This window comes from Protopterus annectens, chromosome 16.part0 (assembly GCF_019279795.1).
Source record: "Protopterus annectens isolate FY-2018-M chromosome 16.part0, PAN1.0, whole genome shotgun sequence".
In the NCBI taxonomy this organism is placed as follows: Eukaryota; Metazoa; Chordata; order Ceratodontiformes; family Protopteridae; genus Protopterus; species Protopterus annectens.
Genome location: NC_056750.1, coordinates 397,333,932 through 397,358,910, shown reverse-complemented (window position 1 = coordinate 397,358,910; position 24,979 = coordinate 397,333,932). Strand labels below are relative to the sequence as shown.

Genomic DNA, 24,979 nt, shown 5'->3' with positions numbered 1-24,979 from the left:
AAATACTGAAATGTCGAATTTCAGTATTTCGAGACTGAATAGTCGAATACCCACATACCTGAACACCTAATACCGCGAATAGCACAATCACTATCACAATACACACACACACAAACACACACAAACACACACACACACACACACACACACACACACACACACACACACACACACACACACACATACACACATGCACATGCATGCACACACACACCTACCTAACTACACTAAAACAAACAAAACAGCACACACAAACCCAACATAACACACACACCTAGCTTACCTATAAGCAGGGGGGAAGCCCCCTGCACCCCCCCATGTGGGGTACTGCACCCCCACACCCCCCCACTTATATATACTAACTCTGATGTTGCACAAAACACGCAAACACTCAAAAAAGCACCACTACACACACTCAAGCACACTAAAATACCTACCCAATACCCTTATACAAACACCACTTACCTGAAACCCCAGATAAATCCACAAACCGCACCACACATCATGAACGCGACACCACAATATTGTATTCAACATTTCTGCATTCGACATAGTGCAGTTTCACACAACTGCACTTTCGACTATTCAGTCCTGAAGTACTGAAATTCGACATTTCAGTTCTTTGAGATTGTCTAGTGTATCCGTACATACAGTAGTCCAAGCTGGGAACTCGTTTGTTTAACATCTGCATTTATGGTTACCAAAAGAAGATGATTATTATAGTAGCTCAGATGGAGGTGTTTGTTTAACTGCTGCTTATACATGAATGGTATACAGGATTATGATCAGGTCACCGATCCTAAATGACTTATGTGTTCGAGAAATGGATGCCCAAAATTTCATCTCAAGAGTGAAGCTTGGGAGGTGAATTTCTTTGCATCCATGTCAAAAACACATAATAATAAGTTAGGTTTGGAGATCTGATCATAATTCTTTGAAGTGCATGGACCTTTTATCTACTCCATGTACTCCAAGTTAAATTAAAAAAATATGCAAAGTGTTTTACAGGCTTTCAAATCTGTAAAGCACTTAGCGAGCACTGTCAGGAAGACGGTGTAACACAGTCCATTATGTTTACACTCACCTTTCCATGCCTCTCAACTGTCCAGTTTTTCACAGAATGTCCAGATTGTTGTCTGTAAAGCAGTGTGAATATTCATTTGTGAGAGAAAGCTTTAAAATGAAATGGTTTTATGTTGTCAAATCTATTTTTGGAGTTGGTATGTGATGTGTTGCTTCTACTGTTGTTTTGGTTTAGTTTGCAGTGTTTTTTGATAGGAGGAAGACTTAGTTTGTTAGGGATTAGGCAACTGGAAAGTTGGCCAGAAACATTGGGAAAAATCAAGTCCTGTATAGCTTTCCATTAAAGCAGTGGGGATGATATCATTAATGTTCACTTTTTTCTCATATAAGTAGCTTTTGCAGACTTAATGACCAGTCTGATTTTTAACTCTGGAAGTGATTGTACAATATTTCATTAATTGTTTTTTTATTTTTTCAGTATGAGCTATGCATTATTTTGCTCCTTAAAGAAGGGCTTCTATTTCCATAATTAAATAGTGTACATTTTATCCATTATCTTCTTGATAGAAAGAGAAGGTCTTGTGTTTAAGACAAAACTTTCTGAGTTAAGGGTGAGCAGTGTTTGGTCAGCTAGTACTGCAGATTGGACTCCATTCTACTCTATTTAGGTAGCAGATGGGCATTGATGTCATACTGTGAGGACACAATAGCTAAGAGTGTTAAGTGGAGGTAAAGATGCAGCTTTTAATTCCCAACTGGAATGTATTGGACAGTGGTCACCCATGTTGTTTTCTTGGATAAAGACACCAGCACATCTATGGAGGATTGTAGTAAAAATTAAGACTATGTAAAATCCTGTTCCCCTGTAATATTTGGCATGGTAGGCTTATCAACATGTTGTCTGAGACCAAGGCACATAAGATTTCTGTTTAAATAGGATCCATCAGGGCCTGTGGCATTAATGGTAAAATTGCTTAAGAAGAGGGGGGTTCATGTTTGTGTGGTAGGCCATTAAATTTTAATTAATTTGTTTTCAGTTAATTTAGATAGAATTGGGTCCATCTGGATGACTATTTTCCACCAGACTAATTCTGGTCAATATGACTTTATTTATTTATTTATTTATTTATTTATTTATTTTGCATTTCACATTCCATTGCAAACAATTTTAGTGTCTCAGTGGATTGACCTAGGTAGACAGAGTTTTGATCTTGGAGGATGTAGAAGTGTATTTTGTGTGTACAGTATATAAAGTCTCTTATTTTCAGATGTATATTTATATACCAGGAATTCAGTTACAACTCATTCACAAACAATTTACATAAAAATGCATCCAAAGTATTGAACACTGTCATAAAGGTATTGAACAATGTTATAAAATAATTGCTTACATAAAAAACAGTATCATTTATAAACCTTTACCCCCCTGTTTTTTAAAAACATTTTATATTTACAGATTAATTTAGTCCTGGATATTTATCTGCCTTTAATTTAATTTGCCCCTCTGCTTCTAAAAATGACCTCCCATTAAACCTGTTGAGACTGATTCCAACACAGAGAACAAAAACCTTTTTTGCATTTTTTTTACATACAATAGAATGCTTGTATAAAGCATTCATTTCATGTTTTGTTTTAATAGAATACTGATGTTCCTGTATTCTCTTTTCTAGGCTCCTTGTTGTCATGCCTACATAAAAGGCATTACAGCCTGAGCACATACTAATATAAACCAGGCCCACTGACTTACAAGCGAACCTTACTGGGACTTTAATACTTTCTTTTATATGGTCTAGTAAAATGTATGGTCCTTCAGAAATGAACATTAGTACTAGACTTAAAGGATGACTACCAATGATATACAGTTTGGAGAAGAGATCAAATTTATAACCTCACTATTCTTTCAAAGGGGATATAGTGAAGATTTGTTAAAAGCAGCTAAGGAAATTCCTGAGAAAATAAGGGTGCTATTTGACCCCATTCTATTAAAACCACTCTTTAAGTCTACTACTAATGTAATTAAAGAAGGTGGGGGTAATGTAGTTAGGATTAATGATTGTTTTTTGGATATGTCAATAGATGCTAAAGCCATTCAAGAAGTCATCAGTACCAACTTGAAAATATTGGAAGTTAATTCAGATCTTTTTAGAGTTATAGGGAATACTTAAGAAGTTTGTTTGCAGGAGAATTAACAGTCTTAAAGTATTATTACAGAAATACAGCACCAACATGCCCTTACCAAAGGCAGTCAAAAATAAAGGGACCCACAGATATGAGTTTTGTTCTGTATGTAGGTTCATTTCTGAAGGACCATACATTTTACTAGACCATATAAAAGAAAGTGTTATAGTCCCAGGAAGGTTCACTTGTAAGTCAGTGGGGCCTGGTTTATATTAGTATGTGCTCAGGCTGTAATGTCCTTTATGTAGGCATGACAACAAGCATTCTGTTGTATGTAATTAATACAAAATGTTTTTGTTCTCTGTGTTGGAATCAGTCCCACCAGATTTAAGGGGGGTAATTTTAGAAACAGAGTATAGATTAAAGAAGCAGTGTGGCAAATTAAATTAAAAGCAGATTGGTATCCAGGACTAAATGAATCTGTCAATATAAAATGTTTTTTTTTAAACAGGAGATTAAAGGTTTATAAATTATATTGTTTTATGTAAGGAATTATTTTATAATAGTGCTCGATACTTTGTATTTTTATGTAAATTGTTTGTGAATGAGCTTTAATTGAATAATTATTTCTAGTTATTTATTGGCTGATTTGTATTCACAAGGTGTTTGGTTAATGACCTTCAACAGTTTCTGATGAAGTTTTTACAGACGAAAGCAGTATATTTAAAACTTTGATGCTAATGTCACGGTAGTGTTACTTACTATGCTCTTAACACAGTGTTTTTTGTATTGGTAGTGTTAATTCAGTATTTAACATGAGTTCATACTTTGCATTTGAATAAGAATGCATCATATTTGTTATTATACAATGTTTTGTCATTATTTTATTTTGTCAAATACAATAATATGTTACTTCAGAGACAAAAAATATCATTTGTGCAGTGGTGAGGGTGAAGTAGTAGCAGTGTTTGTTTACATGGCAGGATACTCATTTTAATCTTTAATTTTCTTATTACTGTGTTTCCATGAAAACCTGTGTATTACTACTTTGAAGTTGTAGGTAACTGTCAACTGTAAGAATGGTAATGCATAGAACAATCTTATGTCATGTCATACAGATTTCTTTCTATAAAACCCTGAGGTTTTAAGCAGCACCATTACAGGAATTAAATACATATACCTTTAAAGCGTCCTAAGCACCTCTCTGCCATTTTTTTAAAATAACTTATTCCCTTTTGAGTTAAAAATTGACGTGTGTTTGTGAAGGTGTAACAGAGATGTCACATTTGATTCACAGTAGGTCAAGGCCAAATCAGTCATACACATCTCCTTAAAATAGATTAGGTGATAGTGGAAGTGATTTTGAAGAGGGGCTGTCATAAGAGTTTTGAGGGAGTTGGTCCTATGTCATGACATACATGATGCCAGTGATCTTGCAGACTCTGATCTGACAGTACTGCAGGAACATGGTCTAGACCTCAAATGAGAGCTTCTGCTAGGTGTTGATGAATGCTGACATGGCCTGCATGAACTGTCGTGTGCTTGTTATCCTTGACTCCTGACTAATTACAGCACTTTCTTAAGAAGCATTTGTAGGGTCATGTGAACTTCTCCCAAATATTGATACAGTACCTTGTCCTCTTCCCCTTCCAAGACTAACTCCTGCTTGAGTATGGTAAGTCCTAACTACTTTTTGAGTGGAGTTGGCCACCGATGCTTGGTGTCTGTGTGTCACGGTACTAATCCGCATTGTTATCATGGCATTATCCCTTCTCTGTGCCATTTCCAAGTAGTGCTGGAAATCCTCACGCATACACTTGAGGACTCTAACCCTTTCCAGCAGACCCACTGTGGCAGTGTTCTGAGTCCTAACAATGTCAAGGAATATTTGCTGCTGGGCAGCCAATGCTTGGTGTTGCTTGAGTAGCTGTAACAAATTTCTGCGGTTGGTTCACCTTTGTAAAGGTGTCACTGTGGACAGTGTTACCTCTGAATGTCTGCCATCATCTTGAAATGTTCATCTGGGTTTGGAGATACCAGTGTTGAGGTGCATGGGTTTTCCTCCTGTACCAGTGTGAGTGCAATGTTGACATGTACTTTGTAATGAACTGTAACTTCCTGCATCATTACTAACATGTTGTGGGGTGTAAAATCCTGCCATTAAACTTGTGTGCCTCTTTTCTCAGGCTGCCCCTTTAATATGACTATATTGTTATTACCATTATCTTCAACATCCATTCTACCGCCGCTGATATCCTCAAAATGTATCGCTATAGTGCAACTGTTTGTTTCTGTTGCTGGCCCTGTAAAAATTATTTGAAGACATTGCTAATAAAAAACAACATACACTCCTATGTGCTTATTAAGGAGGTGTGGGGGACACTTACCATGCACAGCCATCATTGTCATTCTGTGCAGATGTAGAAGGTTGACTTAGTAACAGTAATTGTAATGTGCTAATGTAATTCCTTGTCAGCAATCACCTCTCTGTATAAATGTATGTTACTGTTTTGACACCAACCTTCACGAGCAGACAAGTGTTGTTGCTGCAGACGTTGCTAGTAGCCAGTGTCCACAACAACCTCTGATTATTCCAGCAACATCATCTTCTATGCATATCTCCCAACCTCTTAGTGCAATAAATCTGGACAAGGCCTAAACTAATGGGATGACAAAGGCCCAAAAATACGGACTGATTTTAAATAATTCTTTTATAAACTCAGAAAGTTGGTAGAATAATAGCATTTGTGTTAGCATGCATTTTCTGAAAGATATCTAAGCTGAAACTTAAACATATGCCATTATTTACTGACTTAATTTCTCAGTGTTTTGTCAGAAGACTTCACATTTTGTGAGGAAACAGACCAAAAATGTCAATCAAAAATCTGGACAGTTGTGAGGTATTGCTTGTATGTCATAGTCATCTTCACAAATTGAGAGGTGTATTCCTCATCTGTTGTTATTGAGATAATTGTTGTAGGGTGCCCCCAGTACTGGTACAGACAATTGCATTCAGTCTTACCTTGCTTGTAGCATGCCTTACCATATCATTTGCCCTCTTTCGGCACTGTGTCAATGTGTGTTGTCTGCCACCCACTGCATTAATGTCAAAGACAACTTGATTCCAGGCTTTTGTCATCTTCAATAGTTTTGGCTTCCCTTTGCCAAACAGACATTTTCCATATGTCAGAAGGAGTGCTACAAGTGTGCGATTTTCCTCATGGCTGAAGTTGTCCTTTCTCTGCCTCAGTCCATTGCTTTGCATCATTACTGCTCATCAAAAAAAGTAACAGCCATACACACAGAAAAATGTTGATATAATTATTCATCAAACAAAACAACAATGACCATGTGAGCCATCCTCCTATAAAAATATTGGCTCAAACAACATAATTATATACACATGCATAACTCTCGCAAACTAAAGTTGTGCTATATTAATGTTTGTATCATCGCTCACAACAGTACAGAAATCACTTTGTAACTAAATGTCTTCCCTAGCCCATTCCATTTTCCTATGCTGTCATTTTTCATTCTTCAGTAACACTCAGAAACCTTCATGTAAGGACACATCTATGTTCAACCAACCACACATCCCTCCTACTTCAGTACTTCACAATTAAAATGCATATGTAATCTCAAACACTACATGGCACCAAACTAATGATTTTATCAGTGATCATTAATCATTTCTTGCTGCTGCTATAAAGATTTCCAACTTACAAATGATAGCTGCACATTATTCATTAAAGCCATGCTAATATGCCCATGATATCAGTAAAATAAACATTTATTCAATAAAATCCACCAATTTTATATCATTTTAAGTGTTTCATATTAAATTGTAATATTAATATTATTTTTTTTCCTTACTTTAAAAAGTCGGCAGTTTCCTAAGAAATTTGCCACTTAACTTTCAACTTTGTTACTTAAGAAGTTAACTTGTGAGTGTTTCTGCCATTTCACACTGAGCTAATTGGAGGAAGGGCTCTGAGCCAACTAATCTGTGATATATAACATTAAGTATCCTGATTTTTTGTTTATTTTTACGAGTTATTTACAGCACTTTTATTGTCTACATATACTTTTCTAGCTAGTTTCACTGTGTGTGAGGTATTAACTAGAAATTTTCTATAATTGTTAAACATCTGGTTGGGTTTGTTTGTTCTGATTTTTGTTTCCCACCCTCGCTCCCCATTGGTAGCCTGTTTTTATACTTGGTGGCTTTGCAGTTGCCTGCCCCTACTGTAAATTTGATCTGGGACACTCCTCCCAGTCTAGTGTCATTACCTCATTCTACCTAATCCAGGGAGAACATTTGACAAGGCCAGCCCAGTTAGCTTCTGCTCCTCCTTTCCCCTTTCCACTTTACAAAAAAATATATATATATATTTTCTAAGCTTTTTTTCCTGCCTTTCCTGTAAGCCATCTAGTCCAGATACAGATTTGCTGTATCCAGGACTGTTTGTAAGCTTCTGAGCCCCCAAGCCTTTCTGTGTTGGAGGGGAGACTTCTAGCTTAATTTTGTTTCTTAGAAATAGCCAGTTTTCTAGTTACAGCACTCAAATCTGTTTCGTTGAGCTCAGCACTTGTTCAGAACTCATTGTAAGCATTAAATAAGCTACAAATTACTACAGCACTCAACTTTCCTCGCTTGGCTAGAGGAAAACAGTTTTTTGCACTTAATAAATAAGCACCTGTCCAGGCATGTCTAAGGGTCAGCTCCTGGTATTTTCTCCTGTCTACCTGATGAATCTGGACATCTTGGGGCAATGCAGCAATTGCCTCATGTACACAGACAACCCTCTCCACCTACCACCCAACACTACAACCTCTGAGAGATGCACTTATATAGCCAAACTGGAAGCAAATTTCTCTTCACCCAAGACTGGACTAGACAGTCAAGAGGAGAAGGTAAACACTTGCACCACACCACACTCATCACATAGTCCCTCAAAACCTACACCACCAAAACACACACATAGAAACACAAAACACACACCTACATTCATGGAGGCTCCCCATAAAAATCTACCCAAGCAACAGGGACCTCCAAAGCAGAAACACAAGTAACCTCCACCTCCTAACACAACCCAAATGAAACATACCCCACAAACACAGTGTGACACTCAACCACAGCCCATAAGGCATAACAACGTACCCAACACTCTAGTCATAGGTGACTCTATAGTCAGGCACACTGATGTTTTACTCACCAGGCTAAACAAGGAGAAAGTTACTGTCAGCTGCCTGTCACATGTCAAGATCTGCCACATAACGCACGCACTCAGGTCACTCCACAGCAAGTACAAACATGACTCTGTCATTGTCCATGTTGGTGTGAATGACCTGAGATGTTCCTCTCTGGAATATATGAAAAAAGACATGGATGAGCTGTCTGATCTTGTATCCCAGGCAGGAATGACCCTAGCCCTGAGTAGCATCCTGCCATCACCCAGAATGATACCACAGTACAAGGACAAAATGACTGACTTCAACAATTGGCTAAGCTTTTGGTGTAATTCAAAGGGGATCCAGTATCTGTCTGCCTGGGATGACACGATCAACAAACCAAGATGCTTTGCCAGAAATGGCCTGCACCCGTCACCCATGGGATTATGGATACTGGCTAAGGCTCTTGCCACCCCTACAGTGCCTTTTTTAGGCAAGGTTCAAATGACAAATTCATCACCGTAACAGGTGCAAGCAAGCAAAATCTGAGGTTAATACTACTTAATGCTAGAAGTCTAAACCTCAAAATGCACTCACTCGAGACACTCCTTAAAATGGAAAACTTTGACATCTGTGCAGTGACAGAGACCTAGTTAAAGGTTCCAGAGAGCACCCCTGCATTACCAGGCTATAATTCATACCACACCTTTCGGCCACCTAACCTGGACTGAAACAGTAAAGACTGAGGTGTGTCCATATTCATTAAGGATATCCACACCTCCAGGCTAGCTCAGCATAATGCATCCAAGATTATCCAAGTGCAAATAACTCTGGGCAAGACCACAATCCAAATTGTAGCTTGCTACAGATCCCCCATCATGCCCCAGGATTCCCACTCCTCATTTCTTGATACACTGGAAAATATTAGGGTACAACCTAACACCCTAATAATGGACAATTTCAACTACCCCACCATTAACTGTGAAAACTACTCATGTACCAAATCTTTTGCTCAATATTTTCTGGAATTCATAAATTCCAACACCTTGGATCAACTTATCCACATCCCCACCAGGGGCAGCAATATCCTAGACCTGGTCATTACCAACATGGGCAATCGGTGTTCCACACCAGAGGTCCTCGTTGGTCAAATCTGACCACAAGCTAATCACCTTACACATCCACATGCCAGCCCCACCCCCCATTAGGGAAACCACCGTAAAGAATTTCTCCATATCCAACTTCATGCTTCTTAAGACAGAAGTGGCAAACTTCACGACACCCATGCTGATGAACAATAGAGGTACGACTACTGAATCCTATACAAATGCACTTTATAAGCACTTACACGAGTGCATGGATCATGCAATCCCTAACAGAACCAAGATGGTATCCTTCAAAAAAAGGAAGCCAATCTGTGGTCCCCTGCCATAAACAAACTCTACAACAGAAGAAATAAGCTGTTGCAAAAAAAGAGTAAAATCCTGTGATTGGAGGAACTCCCTGGTCAGCCTCAGTAAGAAGCTGAGATCCCTCATAAAATCCTCCAAAGCTAATTACGAAAACAAAATTGCCACTGATTCTAAAGACAACCACAAAGTATTCTATAGCTATGTCAAGAATCTCAATGGCAACACTCAGATCTGCTCTGAGTTGCAGCACAATGGCACTAAATATACAGAATCAACTGATATTGCCAATGTCCTGGCAAATAGGTTCAGTGCTAACTTTACGCCTCTCTCACCCCCTAATGGGCCCATCTCCATACCAGAAGAATGCAAAGTTCCTATAATCACGGCTGAACAGGTAAAAAAACACACTCTCCAAAGCCAAAAACACAGCATCCATGGGACCTGACAACATCCCAGGCTGCGTTCTACATGAACTACGGAATGAACTGGCACACCACCTAAGTACCATGTTCAATCATAGCCTCACCTCAGGCTTTCTGCACACTGAATGGTGCACAGCAATGGTTATCCCACTCCACAAAGGGGGAGCCACCATGGACCCTGGGAACTACAGCCTCATTAGCCTGACGAGCCTGGTCTGCAAGGCTATGGAACTTATAAACAATGACATTGGTAATGTCCAAACTCTGGAACCTACCCAGTTTGGGTTTGTAAAAGGCAGATCATGTCTCCTAAACCTGATAGACTTCTTTGAAGCAGTCACCAAAGCCGTAGATGAGGGTAAGGTGGTTCACACAGCCTATCTAGATCTCGCCAAGGCTTTCAACACCATCCCCCACTCTGGAATTAAAGACAAACTCACTAAACTAGGTATAAAACCCTATGTCACAAGATGGGTTACCAACTGGCTCACTGACAGAACTCACACTGTGAAAGTAGCAGACTCTAAATCTGACTTCAGACCACTGACAAGTGGAGTTCCACAGAGTTCAGTCCTAGGTCCTCTTCTGTTTGGTGTTTACTTCTCTGAAGTACAGGCTAACACAGAAGGTCTTTGGCTAACAAAGTTCGCAGATGACTGCAAACTAGGAGCCATAATCAAAACTCCTGACGATGTGGACATCCTACAAAAGGGCCTCATTCAGACAGATGTCTGGTGTCAAAGCTATGGCCTCAAGCTCAATGCCAAAAAGTGCATTGTCATCCCTTTTGGAAAAAACTCGGTACCCATGAACTACCACATAGGCGGTAATCTACTTAACACTGAAAGTGTGATAAGAGACCTTGGGACACAGGTGGACAGTAGTCTATCCTTTGATAATCACATCACCACAGTAGTCAGGAAATCCTCCTACATGGCACACCTCATCACAAGATGTTTCTCATCCAGGAAAACAGAGGTCATTGTTCCCCTCTACTCATCACTCATTAGACCCATTATGGAGTACAATGCCCCTTTTGGTATGTACCTCACAAGACTTCTATAACAACTGGAAAGGCCGCAAAAATACCTCATAAAGAGGATTACCAGCCTCAAACAGATGCCCAACGCAGACCGTCTCAAAAAACTCCAGCTTTACTCTGTCACATATCGCCTTCTCAGAGGCGATCTCTGCCTAACATACAAAGCTGTGTCAAATCCAGAGCTGTTGGACATGCTCCACTTAAAGAAATCCAAATCCCTCCGAGCTACACCTTCTAGGGACCTAAACCTTGTCATCACAATAAGCAGAACATGCTGGAGGGATAGATTCCTGTCCCAGAGACTTCCCATACTCTGGAACAAACTACCTATCTGTATCAAACAAAGCTCCTCATTAGCACTCTTCACGAAAAATCTTGATGATTGGATGGGAGATAAGGAATTCACCCCAGGGATCACTTCTGTGGCTCTGCTTGACAGGGGCACAGGAAAATAATTTTCTTGGGTGGCAAAAGCCAGGGTACCATTTGGCTAGGCTTTTATAGGCCCTACGGCCAATAGCCTCGTACCTATCTATGAACCTATGAACTTGAGTTATCACAAGTTAATATGGCAGTGTTCAACTATGTCATGTAAATTCATGTCCGTTTACATGTTTTATATGCAAATTAGGCCCTTTTGTGTTTATCTCAATGACTCACAACAATATGTGAATGTGTATAGCCACTTATGAACGTATGTCTTATAGGCTGTTCATCAGTGTGGCCTCAGGTTCACATGAATGTGCTGCAGACAGCAGCATAATCTACAATCTTCAGCCTGCCATGGGAAAATGCAGATAAATGCAGATATGCTCAAATCTGAATATATTTAGAAAGAACAAAATGGAGTCAGACAGATTTATTTCAGTTTGCAGAACCATAAAGTATAATCTTTGCCCACCTAGCATCATCTGGCACACCTTCTCACCTCAAACCATTCAATACTTAATATAAGTTGGTTATCACACATACAGGAATATGTATTGATGCCACCCCTCCCAAAAAATAAATACATAAATAGATAAATAAAACAGAAAAAAACATATCACTGCTGCTATATTGAAGGAATAAATGACATTTAGATGTAATATTTACAAAAAGATAGCTAAGGCAAAGTACAGCAACAGAAGCAATTACAAGTAATAAAAAAGAAAATAGGTATTGCATTCTATTTTATGCACCATATAAATGAAATGTTTATGTATTCCTTTAAAAACTATATGTGGCAAAGCATTTTTACTTAAAACAAACTTGCTAACAGTAACAGTAGATATTCTAATGTCCCTGCTGGTTAACTGGGTTTGGTTAAGGTGGTGTCACATCCCAGAGGCAGTGATTTAAACATGTGAACCATAGTCCTGCTCGTACTTTCTTCATTCTGGTCCTGGCTGTTCTAGTGACGGCAGCATGTGTTGAGGCTCGAGGCCACCTTCCAAGCTGGTTTGAGAAGAACACCAAAATTTTAGTGAGTCGTATCTGGAAAAGATCTAGATATTCACAAGTCATTCAGAATGGAAAAAGATCACTATATGGCAGGATTTGTGTAACCATCTGGAATCCCTGGTGGGGATCACCTGCTCTGGCCAGCAGTGCCAGCAGAGATTCAGTGACCTACAGAAGTGTAGTCCTGACAAGCTGGTTGAGTGGACAGAAGTGTAGGCCTGACAAGCTGGTTGAGCGGAAAGAAGTGTAGGCCTGACAAGCTGGTTGAGTGGACAGAAGTGTAGGCCTGACAAGCTGGTTGAGTGGACAGAAGTGTAGGCCTGACAAGCTGGTTGAGTGGACAGAAGTGTAGGCCTGACAAGCTGGTTGAGCGGACAGACGTGTAGGCCTGACAAGCTGGTTGAGTGGACAGAAGTGTAGGCCTAGCAAGCTGGTTGAGCGGGTTAACTAGGAAAAAGCAAGAAGGCCAGCGTTCTGTAGTAAGTATAAAATTATTTTTTTCTGTTGGTCATATTAATAAGGTTACATAATTTAAGGTATTTGCTAGAATAAATATGTATACCTGCAAATATGTACCTATAATGTTGTTACAACAATACAAAATAAAGCATAAAAATATCTGCTCACAGAACCGCATCTGCATACAAACATATTAAATGTTTATGTGACAACATCATGGTCTGTAGAAATAGAAATATAGCGTATATATGAGTAAAAAAATAATCTGCATATATATGTCTGAAAATCACAGCTTTATCACCTTGAGTATACTTATAACACCTTGTTCACGTATTTATACATAAAGAAAAAAAAATAAAAAAGTTTACTTTTCCATATTTTCTTTTAGTAGTGCATTATTAAATTAACTTAGGTAGTGAGATTAAATGCAGACAGCTTGTGTAGGCCAGGAAATATTTATTAGTATAGTAACTGTATTAAGAAAGTAATTTTTACCTCTTTTATAACTGCGCATTTAATATTGCATGATAACTATAAGAATCAATCAGAGGAGGTTAGAAAGGATTGGGAAGAGAGACTGGATAAGCAATTCACAAAGAAACAGTGGGAGGATATATGTATGTCTCTCAACTATGCAACACAATCTAGAAGATTTAGAATTTTTGCCTAGAAATGTTTGCATAGATATTTCTATATCCCAGGTAGGCTCCAGAGACATTTTCCTAAGGCAGACAGCAAGTGTTGGAGGTGTGACAAGGAAGGAAGAGGTAACTGGGAACATATTTTCTTGGAGTGTGGTGACCTTGCTGACTTTAAGGTTTCCCTACGGGATGCACTGTCAGAGATGCTGGGTCAGCAGATTGGTCTGACGAGGGAGATGATTATTCTAAGCTATAATACAGAATCAGAATTGCCCAGTCATGTTAAGATCTTGCTGTGTCTAATAATGGTGGCTGCCAAAAGAGCAATTACTAGAAAACGGAAATCCAAAATCTAAGCCAACTATATTAGAACTAGTGAATATAGTAAAAGAAATAAAATCACTGGAATTGAGATCTTTAGGAGCAAACTATAGGAAAAAAATAGAAATTATGTGAAAAATACATACAAGGGAGGAATGAGGTTTAAAAGGCAGCAGGACTTCAATGAGCTATGTAATGTTTAACTGAAAAAGACTGGGTGGATTATAAGTGATGTATGATGCTTGCAACTGGGAGTGTGTCAGTATGGTTTGTGATGTAAAATGCTTGCTACTGAGATTGTATCAGTGTGGTTTGTTTTCATTTGTATAAGTGTATGATTGCCTGTGTAGTAAGTGATGGTTTAGTAAAGATGTTTCATTTAAAAAACGTCAGGAACTGAATAATTTATGTAATGTTGCTTAGGTTATATGATATATACCTATATATCTGAAGTAAAATGTTTGTTTTGTTAATTATAGTGTGATTATTTTTATATGAATGTAAATTTACCTATGTCACAAGTAATAATTCAATAAAGGTGTTTGGAAAAAAATTCTAACTGCATACAAGATGTCACCACACCCTAATCAGTATGGAGGTTGTGTGAGAAGGAGGCAGTTGCAGCATCAGGTCAACATTCAACACATATTTTAATGAGACATGACTAATATTATTACCTCTCTGTTACTTCTGCATACATTTTGAAATCACCATATGTTTAGAATTGTTAAGGAAGAAAATGATCAAAGCATATATTTTTGTACTTCTAAGGAAATAGAAACACCCATAATGTGTAGCTTTATTCTGTGTGTCTGTACCCCCTGCCTGAACAAAATTCATAGACCATTACTTGCAAAGCATAATATAAAAAAAATCCACCTAAAATGCATCTGTGTTTATAACTTACAGTGAAGTATGTCTCATTTCAATGAGTATGCACTTAACAAATATTACAGTGAATGGAATGCTTTAGAAATATTAATCTTATAGTCAGTATTAAGGGGAAAAAGTGAAACAGAGGTAAACAAGAACTGTCTTATGCCCGCTCTTTATAGATGAAGAACAAATCTCCTACAGGAGGAGACAGCAGGAGAGAAACCACTGTTAAACCTGAATAAAATAATAAATAGTATTGTGTGTTTAAATGATATAATTGAAATATATAGGGAAAAATAAATACAGAATAGTAACTGAAGCACTAGAGTACATTCAGTGCATTACTGCAAGCAAGGGTGTGATATGTCAGTATATAAGTGCAGTATTTCTGTCTTTAACTCATTTTACAAATGTATGTAAAGAAATAATTAATACAGCATAATAACTCAAGTAATACAGTGCATTCAGTATACTATGGCAAGCAAGAGTGAGAGGTATGCCATTATATAACTGCAGTATTCTGTCTTTAACTGATTTTATAATATGTGAGTATTTATAAAGGGTGTTGTCAGAGAAATATTGCAAGCAAATGCATACCAAGCACAAATTTGATCATTATGTTTGTGTAGCAGCATATAAACCCACCATTGTCTGATAGTAAACACTTTCCTGCCAAGTAAGCATAAGTACTTCCCATAAAATGTTATCTCTAAGTCTGCAAAAGCATTTCCCGTACATTTTCAAACAAAAGTTTGCATAATCATTTCCCATAGAGTCTGTCTTACTTTAATAAAGAGTTATAAAATAAAGTAAGAAACAGAATGAAGACTGTGTAACATGATGTGTGAATGTATTGTGTGTATTTTCTCCTTTGTCTTGCTCCCTTTTTTTCTCCTTTTTAATTATGCTTTCCTTTGTCCTTTATTATTTTCTTTCACTCCCATTTATGCTCATTTTTACAGATTCAAAATCCCTTGGAGTGATCCCAACATGTACATCCCAGGACAGAGAATGAGAGTCCCTATCTGGGGACATCCTTGAGGATGTGCTGGAGAAGGTAGTTGACAGATAGTTTCAGCCTATCAAAGATTCTTTTCAGGGTGTTTAAGACATGGTCTACCAGCCGGTGCTGATCAGTGCACTAACACAGGCCCCTACCACCTCAACATCGGTGGTCCTCCACTGCACCACCATCTGGCAGTGGAAATGTTTGAGGCTCTGTGCATTGGGATTCCTGTTGGCATTTCTTCAGCCCTTCTTTCCTCATCCTTTCATCTATACACTCTTACTTATTTCTCACCCACACCACCCTATTATAACAAAAAAAAATAGGGGGTCTACCCCCTGCCAAAAAGATTGTATCCCTCCTTTCCCACCTCCTCCACCACAATCCTTTTGATCTTTTCCTCTTCCCCACTTTGTTGTATCTCCTCTTTTTCAGTCTTTACTATCACCCCCTTTCCACTCTTTAAAGAAAACATCAGTGTCCACGCAAGGACATCCCTATATAAAACATTTTAGACCCTGCATTTTTTAAAAATATAAAAAATAAATCTTGTGCAGTCTGCCACTTGCCCCGAGTCTTTCAAGTATGACTGTGAACAGCTGCACCCATTGGCAATATACGAAAGCACACAAAGTTATGTGAAGCTAATGGCTTTTACATAGTATGTCATATTTACTTAATGCTTAATTTAAGGTATGTTATCTTTTGCCCTCAGTGGGCATGTTTTTCAAACCAGCTTTGCTTTTCTGAATTAAGCAGTATTACCCTGCATTTAGCTTATTTGTATATACATGTAGTTGTGCTTCGTAAAAATAACTGCTACATAGCTGTGAATCTTGGAGTACGAATACCACTGATTGTATGTCGGAATACAAGGTATCATTATATTAACCTAGGAGTCCTCTTCGCACTTAAACATTTAATAGTACATTTATGAATATTAACTTCTTCTCTTTTCTGTACATAAGCAAAAGTCCTCAAGTAATTCGTATTTAGGGCAATGAGAAGTGCAGTGTTGTTAAACCCAGTCACCATTCTCATTTCAATTTATTACAGACCATAAATACAGATGATCATTTTTGAATCAAATCAATCAAATACGGAGTTCACAAAAATGGTTATGCACACTGTCTTGAGCATTTGGTTACCGTAATTCAGGATCATTTCTGTTCCACTTGTATAATCTGTTCTTCTCAGATTTCAGTTATCAAAGTAAAGTTTTGTATGACATGAGCAAATTTAAGTCCATGGTGTGATGCATTTCGATTATTTTATGATTATACTTTACTTTGACCATGTTCTTCAGTAATCTGAAGCTCTTAGTATCCATCCTAGGAGGACACTTCAAGATTGCTGCAAACAGTATCAATTTTGATTAAGTTTTATGTCTGAGCTTTCTCTAAATCTCTTATGTTTAACAAAAGATGTTGAAGATTAGTATTACAACAAAATAAAATTTTCTTGCATATGACAACTGTGTAGAGCACAAGTCACCAGTAATGTGCTGTGATGCGGTTTCATATTTTAGTAGTTACTTTACAGACACCTGATTATCATGTCAACGTTGAGTTCAATATTATATATATTACATGACAGATGTACAGTGTGACATACTAAAGTTACTGGAAGATACAGACTTTGAGATTGTAATTGACTTTAGTGAACTGACTTCTAAATACTTCATTTTTTTCTAAATAATGGTGACCAACATATAACTGATTCAGCTTAATTACAGGAACATTATTTTTGTCAGTGATTTGCCATTCATTAAAACTCTTTATGTTCAAATTGCAAGCTACTAACTGATTCTGTTTTGACTGGTTTAGAAATTGACGTAAAGGAAGTTGAATTGAGCCATATTTCAAGCAGCAGTGGGATGTATGTGGCTAAAAATGTCAGCAGTGAAAGAGATCAGATAGGTGTCCCACCTGAAGAAATTGCAAGGCTTGCTCAAAGAGGTAAACTAACTTTATTAATTTATAATGCATAACTGTACTACTTTTTTTAAAAATGATCAGTATTCTGGGATTGTATCTTTTACTTCTACGTGTTCTTGTTTATTACCATGTAACACGGTGGGAATAGTAACTATTTAATTGACCATGTTTTCCCTAATCTGTGTAGTGGCTAAACATTTCTATTATCTGGTCTGGCCTCCAAACACTGAATATTCATCTGACATAATTAATTTACACCAGGTTCATTATTTTACAGTTACATTGTTTGTTGGTAGCAGGGCATCTTCATAAACAGCAATTAATGTTGTGCTAGATCTTACAGTGTGGTCTCCACTAAAAATTTCATTCAATTTGTAAATGTATTCAGCTTTGATGACATTTTCTTATAGAGAACCCTAAACTGAATTTTGCTTAATGCAGGAATCATTGTACACTGTTAGCATTAGGGGGTGATAGAGAAGTAAATACATAAGTGCACTCAGCTAGTTGTTACATGATGAAGAGATGTTGATTCTTGAGATAATGGCAGTGTCCATGGTATAACAGGTAGCACACTCACCTTCAGTGCAGAAGGCTGTGGGCTCTATTCTCACACCAGGTGGAGAGATTCATGACTCTGCAGTGCATCACAAGGAGTGTTCTGGAGTCTGAGTGTGCCATCCTTTGGATGAGATGTTGAACTGAGGCCCTGAGTTGGTGGTGGCTCGCGTGGATGAAAAAGATTTCATGGCACCTATAGAAAACAGTAGATGTCCTTTATTTAATGCAACATAAAATACATTATTTACATATTTACAAACTACACATATTTACAGGCACATATATACACACATTTTTGCTATTTATCATTTTCTTATAACACACTGATTGTTATTCTTCTGTAATTGACTCCTCTTCTTATTCTACAAACATAATCTAATTTTGTACAATATATCTGCCAAAATCCATTTCCCATTAAATAAAATTTAATTTCATCTTTTCATTCCAAATAACCCATATTACATAAAACTAATTCTTATCTACCCTTCTCATATATTCTTCCTCATGTTCTTACAATATCCATAGAAAGTCATATCCATATCTATATTGGGCCATATTTTAAAAATGTTGCTCTCAGTATAAGTCTGCACTGATTCCAAAACATTTGCTCTAACCCTGCTTAGTGTAAGTGTCACTCGCACTTAGAGCAAGTCTTTTGGAATTGGTTCCATTGTTTGTCATTAATTTTGCCATTTTTTTCCACACAACTTTTTCCAAAGTTTCACCATTCTTTTACGTTAAACAAATACATGCTCTGTTGTCTCTTTCACCCCACAAAATAAACACACTTTTCAATTTTCCTTTTATATGGCATATTCCCCTTTACTGGTAATTTATTTACTATCAGTCACCCTAGAAAATCCTGATACTTTATTATCTTGGTACACCACTTTTCCTTACTTTAATCACCACATTATTACACTGCATACATATATCTTTCTCTACATCATCTTTTATTTTCCAAGTTAGTATTTTTTCTTGATAATTTTTTATTTTTTATTTACACATTCTTTTTCTCTTTTTCTTAGGATCATCATCTCCCAGAACTTTTTATACTTATATTTAAATATTTTCACTATTTCTCATTCTATTCCTTTACCCACTTTAATACTCTATACAAGTTTATAGAAGCAGACTAACCCAACTGGATTTAGTAAACCAAATCCCACTTTATCTTCACTCATAATTAATTATAACCTCATATGAAAGAAAACACCCGCTGTACAATTTCCTTTTCTTATATTTCTGGGATCATATAAACATTTTACATATATGCTAGTTTCCGATTAATGCAGAATTCACCAGATAAACCTTTTTTCCTTAATGTTAATCTATATATCATCCATAGAAAAGTATGTTTTTAATTTCTTTTATCAATCCCTCCCATTGTATCATAACTACATATTTTTTCCTAAATTTTATCTCTAGCAAAGTCACTTCATTCATTGAAAAATACACACCCAGACTTTTCACCACATCACCCAATCCCTTATTTTAATCTTTATTCAAGGTCATTCCCATTTTCTTTAATCATCCATTCAGACACACCAGCACTTCCCTCATCCATATTTTGTTCTTAGCAACTACAACTATACTGTCAACATATGTCAAAACTATAGGAATCAGCACATCCTTTTGCATCACATATCTAGCATCTTTCATTTTATAAACTACTTCACTCACTATAACATTCATTACCACTACAAACAGTATTCTACTCATTGTCTTATACCAAACTTCATGGATATTTCTTTACTCAGCTACCCATTCATTAACAGTCTCATTCTATTATTTTGATATGCTGACATACACACTCTCCTAACTGTATTATCTGTTCCATACTTCTCCATAACATCCCATAAAGCATCATGTCCTACTCTATCAAATGCTTTGCTGATAGCACTTACCATAAGTTTCATGTCCTCCATTTTACTTATATCAGTCACAATTTATCTCACAACCAATAACAATTCTTAACATCCCTTCCCTTTTATACCATAATTACTGTCTTCCATAATATTTCTCACCCTTCCTTCCATTCTTCTCAGTGTTATTTTCAAATAAATAAATAAATATATATATATATATATATATATATATATATATATATATATATATATATATATATATATATATAAAATCTATGTTATCATTTATTTTCTTTATTAAGTTCATATGTTTCATTAATTGTTGTATGGAGACATGCATCAACCCAGTCAGGTATTTCTTGTGGGAAGGGGGCTGTAGAAGACAAAAAATTTAGCCAGATAAGGAATGCATAGTTTAATATTAAGATGTGGGACAAAACAAAATGTCGACAAATAACCAAATCCACAGATCCATGACACAAATTAAAAGAAAATGTAGTAACCAACAAAAAGAAAATAAAAAACATATTATTATCCACAAATATATTAAAAAATTTTATCCCTCTCATGAATGGGACTTGCCCAGACTGAAAGAAACATTGAAGTGGTAACAGCACTTTATATGCCTGTTAACTAATTGCAACCAAGCACAAGAAACGCTAAGTCCCGATGAATGTATTTAGTGACTTATTATAAATGTTACATAGTAACTCCTAAGACATTGTTACATTAATATATTTTTCAAACAAAAATTGTCAACAAATACTTACTGGAGTGCGGGGAGTGCCTTCTGTGTGGAGTCTGTATGTCCTCCCCGCGGTTGGGTGGGCATTCGAAAGACATGCGTAAGTGGGCGTGCCTTCATTGAAGGTTGAATATCGAGCTAGCACCTTGGCGTTCGTGAAAATCTACTGCCAATCGTTAGCGGACCGGAGTTCCGCTGTGGCGACCCCTAACCGGTAAAAGCCTAAAGACAAACAACAACTTAAAACACTACAGTATAAATGACAAATTACTAAATAGTGAAATATTATTGTGTTAGGAGTAGTAGGAAGGTTGCAAATTATGTGATACATTTAGGCAGTCCAAGCAGAAACAGAATATTGAGTGGCGTATAAGAGAGAAAAGAAAATGAATAAGTAAATTATGATAGTGAAAAAAAGAAATGGAAATAATTTGAAAGGTGCAGGCAGAATGACATGTTAAGAAAGTGTCTGTAGCCTAACACTATAACATCAAGGGATAAAGGACTTACCATGCCCAAGATGACCCAAGTTTAATGAGTGCCTCATGTAGTTAGAAAACCTTTATGGGCAGGGTAAGAGGGAGTGACCAACACCTGCTCACCCATTCTGGGGGTGAAGGTGTTTGACTAGACCTGTTGCACTGCTGACCTTAGCTGGTATGCTGGATTATTGCAGGACACAGTACTAATGGGTCATAGTGACTGCATACTGCATGTAAGCTAGGAGGTAATGCATGTAGAGTGATGCATCTCTGTCCTTTGCAGAAGTGAGACATATGCGCTGGCCTTTATAGGGAGGTTAAGCCAGGTATGGGTACCTACCTGTCTGGCAGAGTGGCCCATGTCCTACCACTTGACTGTTACCACCCAGTAAATGAATGAGGAGATAAGGCACCTACCCTAGGTAGAAATCATATGGACTAGTGATTTGCCCCAACTTGAGAACAAATGAACATGGTTCTTGCCCTAAAAGAATGACTCTGTCAGTGGGGTAAAGGCAGTTAAGCCACTGGCTGATTCTCTGCACACACACACAAAGTCAGAACTGATGTTTGTATGTGTTTAGTGCAGATATAAATTTGAGAAACATGTTGTCTGGGGAAAAAAAACATTAGCTTGTTTCTCACCATTTTTTTAAATTGTACTATTATAAGATTATTAAGATCGTTTACACAAAATGATCATTGTTTTAGATGTTGCCTTTGTTTGTGACAGCATAAACTGCTGTTGCAGACATAATTATGGTACTGTGTACAAACCAGCGTAAGCTAACAAAGAATCCTAAAAGCTGATTTTTTGTGTTATTGTATTATGTGGGTATATGCATCAATATAATAGCAGTACAATGTGTAAACAAAATCTCAGCGCAGATTCATCATCAAGTTATCAGCATTCTTCCATCACATAAAAGGAAAATGTTAGAGACAATTAGTTCAAGCATATTCTAAAGCAGTCAAATATCCTACACTAATACTAAAACATGGTTTTAACCAGTGTGCAAGTCAAGCAACAATGTTTGCAAACAGAAGAAATATAAAAAACAAGGAAGGGGGTGGGTGTAGTGTGGATCCAAGAGGCTAAGAAGGACAGAGTGACACTATGCAATACAAAATGTGCAGTAGACTATGAGCCACAGCCATGAAGGGAAGAGGCATATGGTAGCTGCGAATGATATAAAAATAACAAACCTCAGTTACATATGTATGTACTGATAATGGCAGAGCTTAATAATAATAATATTAAAAATAATAATAATAATGTATCCCCACTACAGCAATATTGTCAGTTTTTTGAGAATTAAATAAATAAAATGAATCGATTACAAATGTCATTTGTTGCTCATTATCACATATTGTCTGTGACAGTACACGTTTGCATACTGTTATCAATAGCTATTTTTACCCTAGAACACCCAAAGGAAAGATACAACAGTAACTTTATTTCAAACATATAACTCTGAAACCAGAATGGCTAAGACAGTCCAAAGACCTAGTTTATATCTTCTGAACTTTCCTTAATGAACTTTGTATCCCTACTGTGCCATTTGAAACCGAAGTTGCTGCTTCCAATTTGAATCACAATCAGACGAGAGTAATTCTGCCAAGACAGAAATCTTATTTGAAACAGGCAGTTATGTCCAAGGGATTGTCTGCCATTACAACAACACTGTATTGGTATGCTGGGACTTCTTCTGCAATAGTGAAGGACTATTGTTGGACCTTTAAATTGTATATCTTAATTTCTTGTCGGAAACCTCTCTTTAACTTAATTCATTTGCATATATTTAGAAATTAGGAGGTACCCATGTGACCTGCACCCGCCACCCCCCCAAAAAAAATGCTGATACTCACAAAAGTCATCTAATTCAAGATACCTTCACTACTTGAACACCTTTCCTGCTACATGAAGATATTATATTCCTTGAAAAAGTATAAGATTTGCTGACAAGTGTATCCTGGCTGTTGATTTATAAGGGAATCACAAACTTCCAGGAAAACCTTCCTGAAAGGCTGATCAATTCCTTTGTATAATAATTGTAATACTGACTTGGTAGATATATTTATTCTGTCTCATACGTGTATACTTTGCAACCAGCAATGGATGGCTTCTCCCAGAATTTTAAATACAGCATTCTGTCTCAGGCCTCTTGGTCACTTAATTTGCTTAATGCAAATTTATCAAATAAAGTATTTCACTCATAAAAATGAATAAATCATGGCAGATTTCCTTAACAAATTCACTTCTGTGCAGTCTTGAAGTACTTCCTCTGTCTTTTGGGTTGCTAGAGCTTTACAAACGAAAATATAACTTTCTTGGAAATCTAATGGGTTTGAAATGCACAACCCTCTTCAGTCTGTGTGCATATTATATATTTATTTATTTTATTTATTGTGTTTGTGCACCAGGAAAGTCTGACTGGGCACAGAACCCATTTTGAGTGGAGGCCGTGGCAATGAGAGTCCAATGTACAAAGAATGGTAATAGAATGACACTAATGTCTGAAAAGCAATAACTGGATAGACAGATTTGCCAAATTAACCTTTTTCATCTAGTGTGATAAAAGCCATCATTTACCAATAAATAATAGTCTGTTATTGAAGCTGCAAAAACAGTTATATGATATAACAGCACAACTAAGTAAAGGATTGTATCAACAAATTAACTATAAGGAAATGTACATTATTTATAATATGTATTGCCTATGTGAATATTTATATCCATTTTCAATATTCTAATGTCCTTTCACATCCAGTTTTCTGTGTATGCTGAAACACAGTTTCTTTGATTTTTTAAATGACTCTTAAATAGATTAAAGTTTAAATAATTGCTCTCATTATTAGAACACAAATCCATGTGCTTAAGGGAGTCCTTTCTTAGCTCCCCTTTTTTCCCTGATCTTTTTTCTCATCCACCCATTTAAAATTACTTTCAACTATTACAAATTTTTATAGTGTCCACTTTTTTTACTTAGTCTATACGCTTTTATTATATCCATATCCCCATTGACTTACCTTATCAAATATCTCTACATCATTTGTAGACAATCTTACCTAATTTTTTCACTTAAAATCATACTTATTTCCTTTTGTATTATTAACATTTTCTTTACATTTATCATTTTTGAACCAAACACACCATATCATATAACTTAGTTCAAAAAGTTATGCATTCTATTTGTATTATTCTTATTTTATAAACAGTATTCCCTAAATGTATAAGTCTCCAATTTCTTATGTCTTTCTTTTCATCTTTTTCCATATATATTTTATCAGCCTACTGCATACTTCTTCCTGCATCATAATTTAATCTAATCATTTAATACTTTACAGAAAAAACATTTTTTATCTATCTTCATTTGTTTATAAAACACATAGCTTTGTCCATTTAATTCTGGTGCTGACTCTTTCTTGCTTTATTTTATTTCTTCCTTAA

The 24,979-nt window shown here is 36.6% G+C and overlaps 1 protein-coding gene across 3 annotated transcripts in view; it reads left to right on the top strand.

Moving 5' to 3' along the window:
- The window catches only part of ADGRD2 (adhesion G protein-coupled receptor D2), a 1,709,855-nt gene that overhangs the window by 528,506 nt on the left and 1,156,370 nt on the right, over positions 1-24,979 (top strand). For all 3 annotated transcript variants that reach the window (XM_044058541.1, XM_044058538.1, XM_044058539.1), the window contains exon 10: positions 17,762-17,893. In XM_044058541.1, coding sequence (XP_043914476.1) covers positions 17,762-17,893 — 132 coding nt within the window. The remainder of the gene's footprint in view (positions 1-17,761; positions 17,894-24,979) is intronic.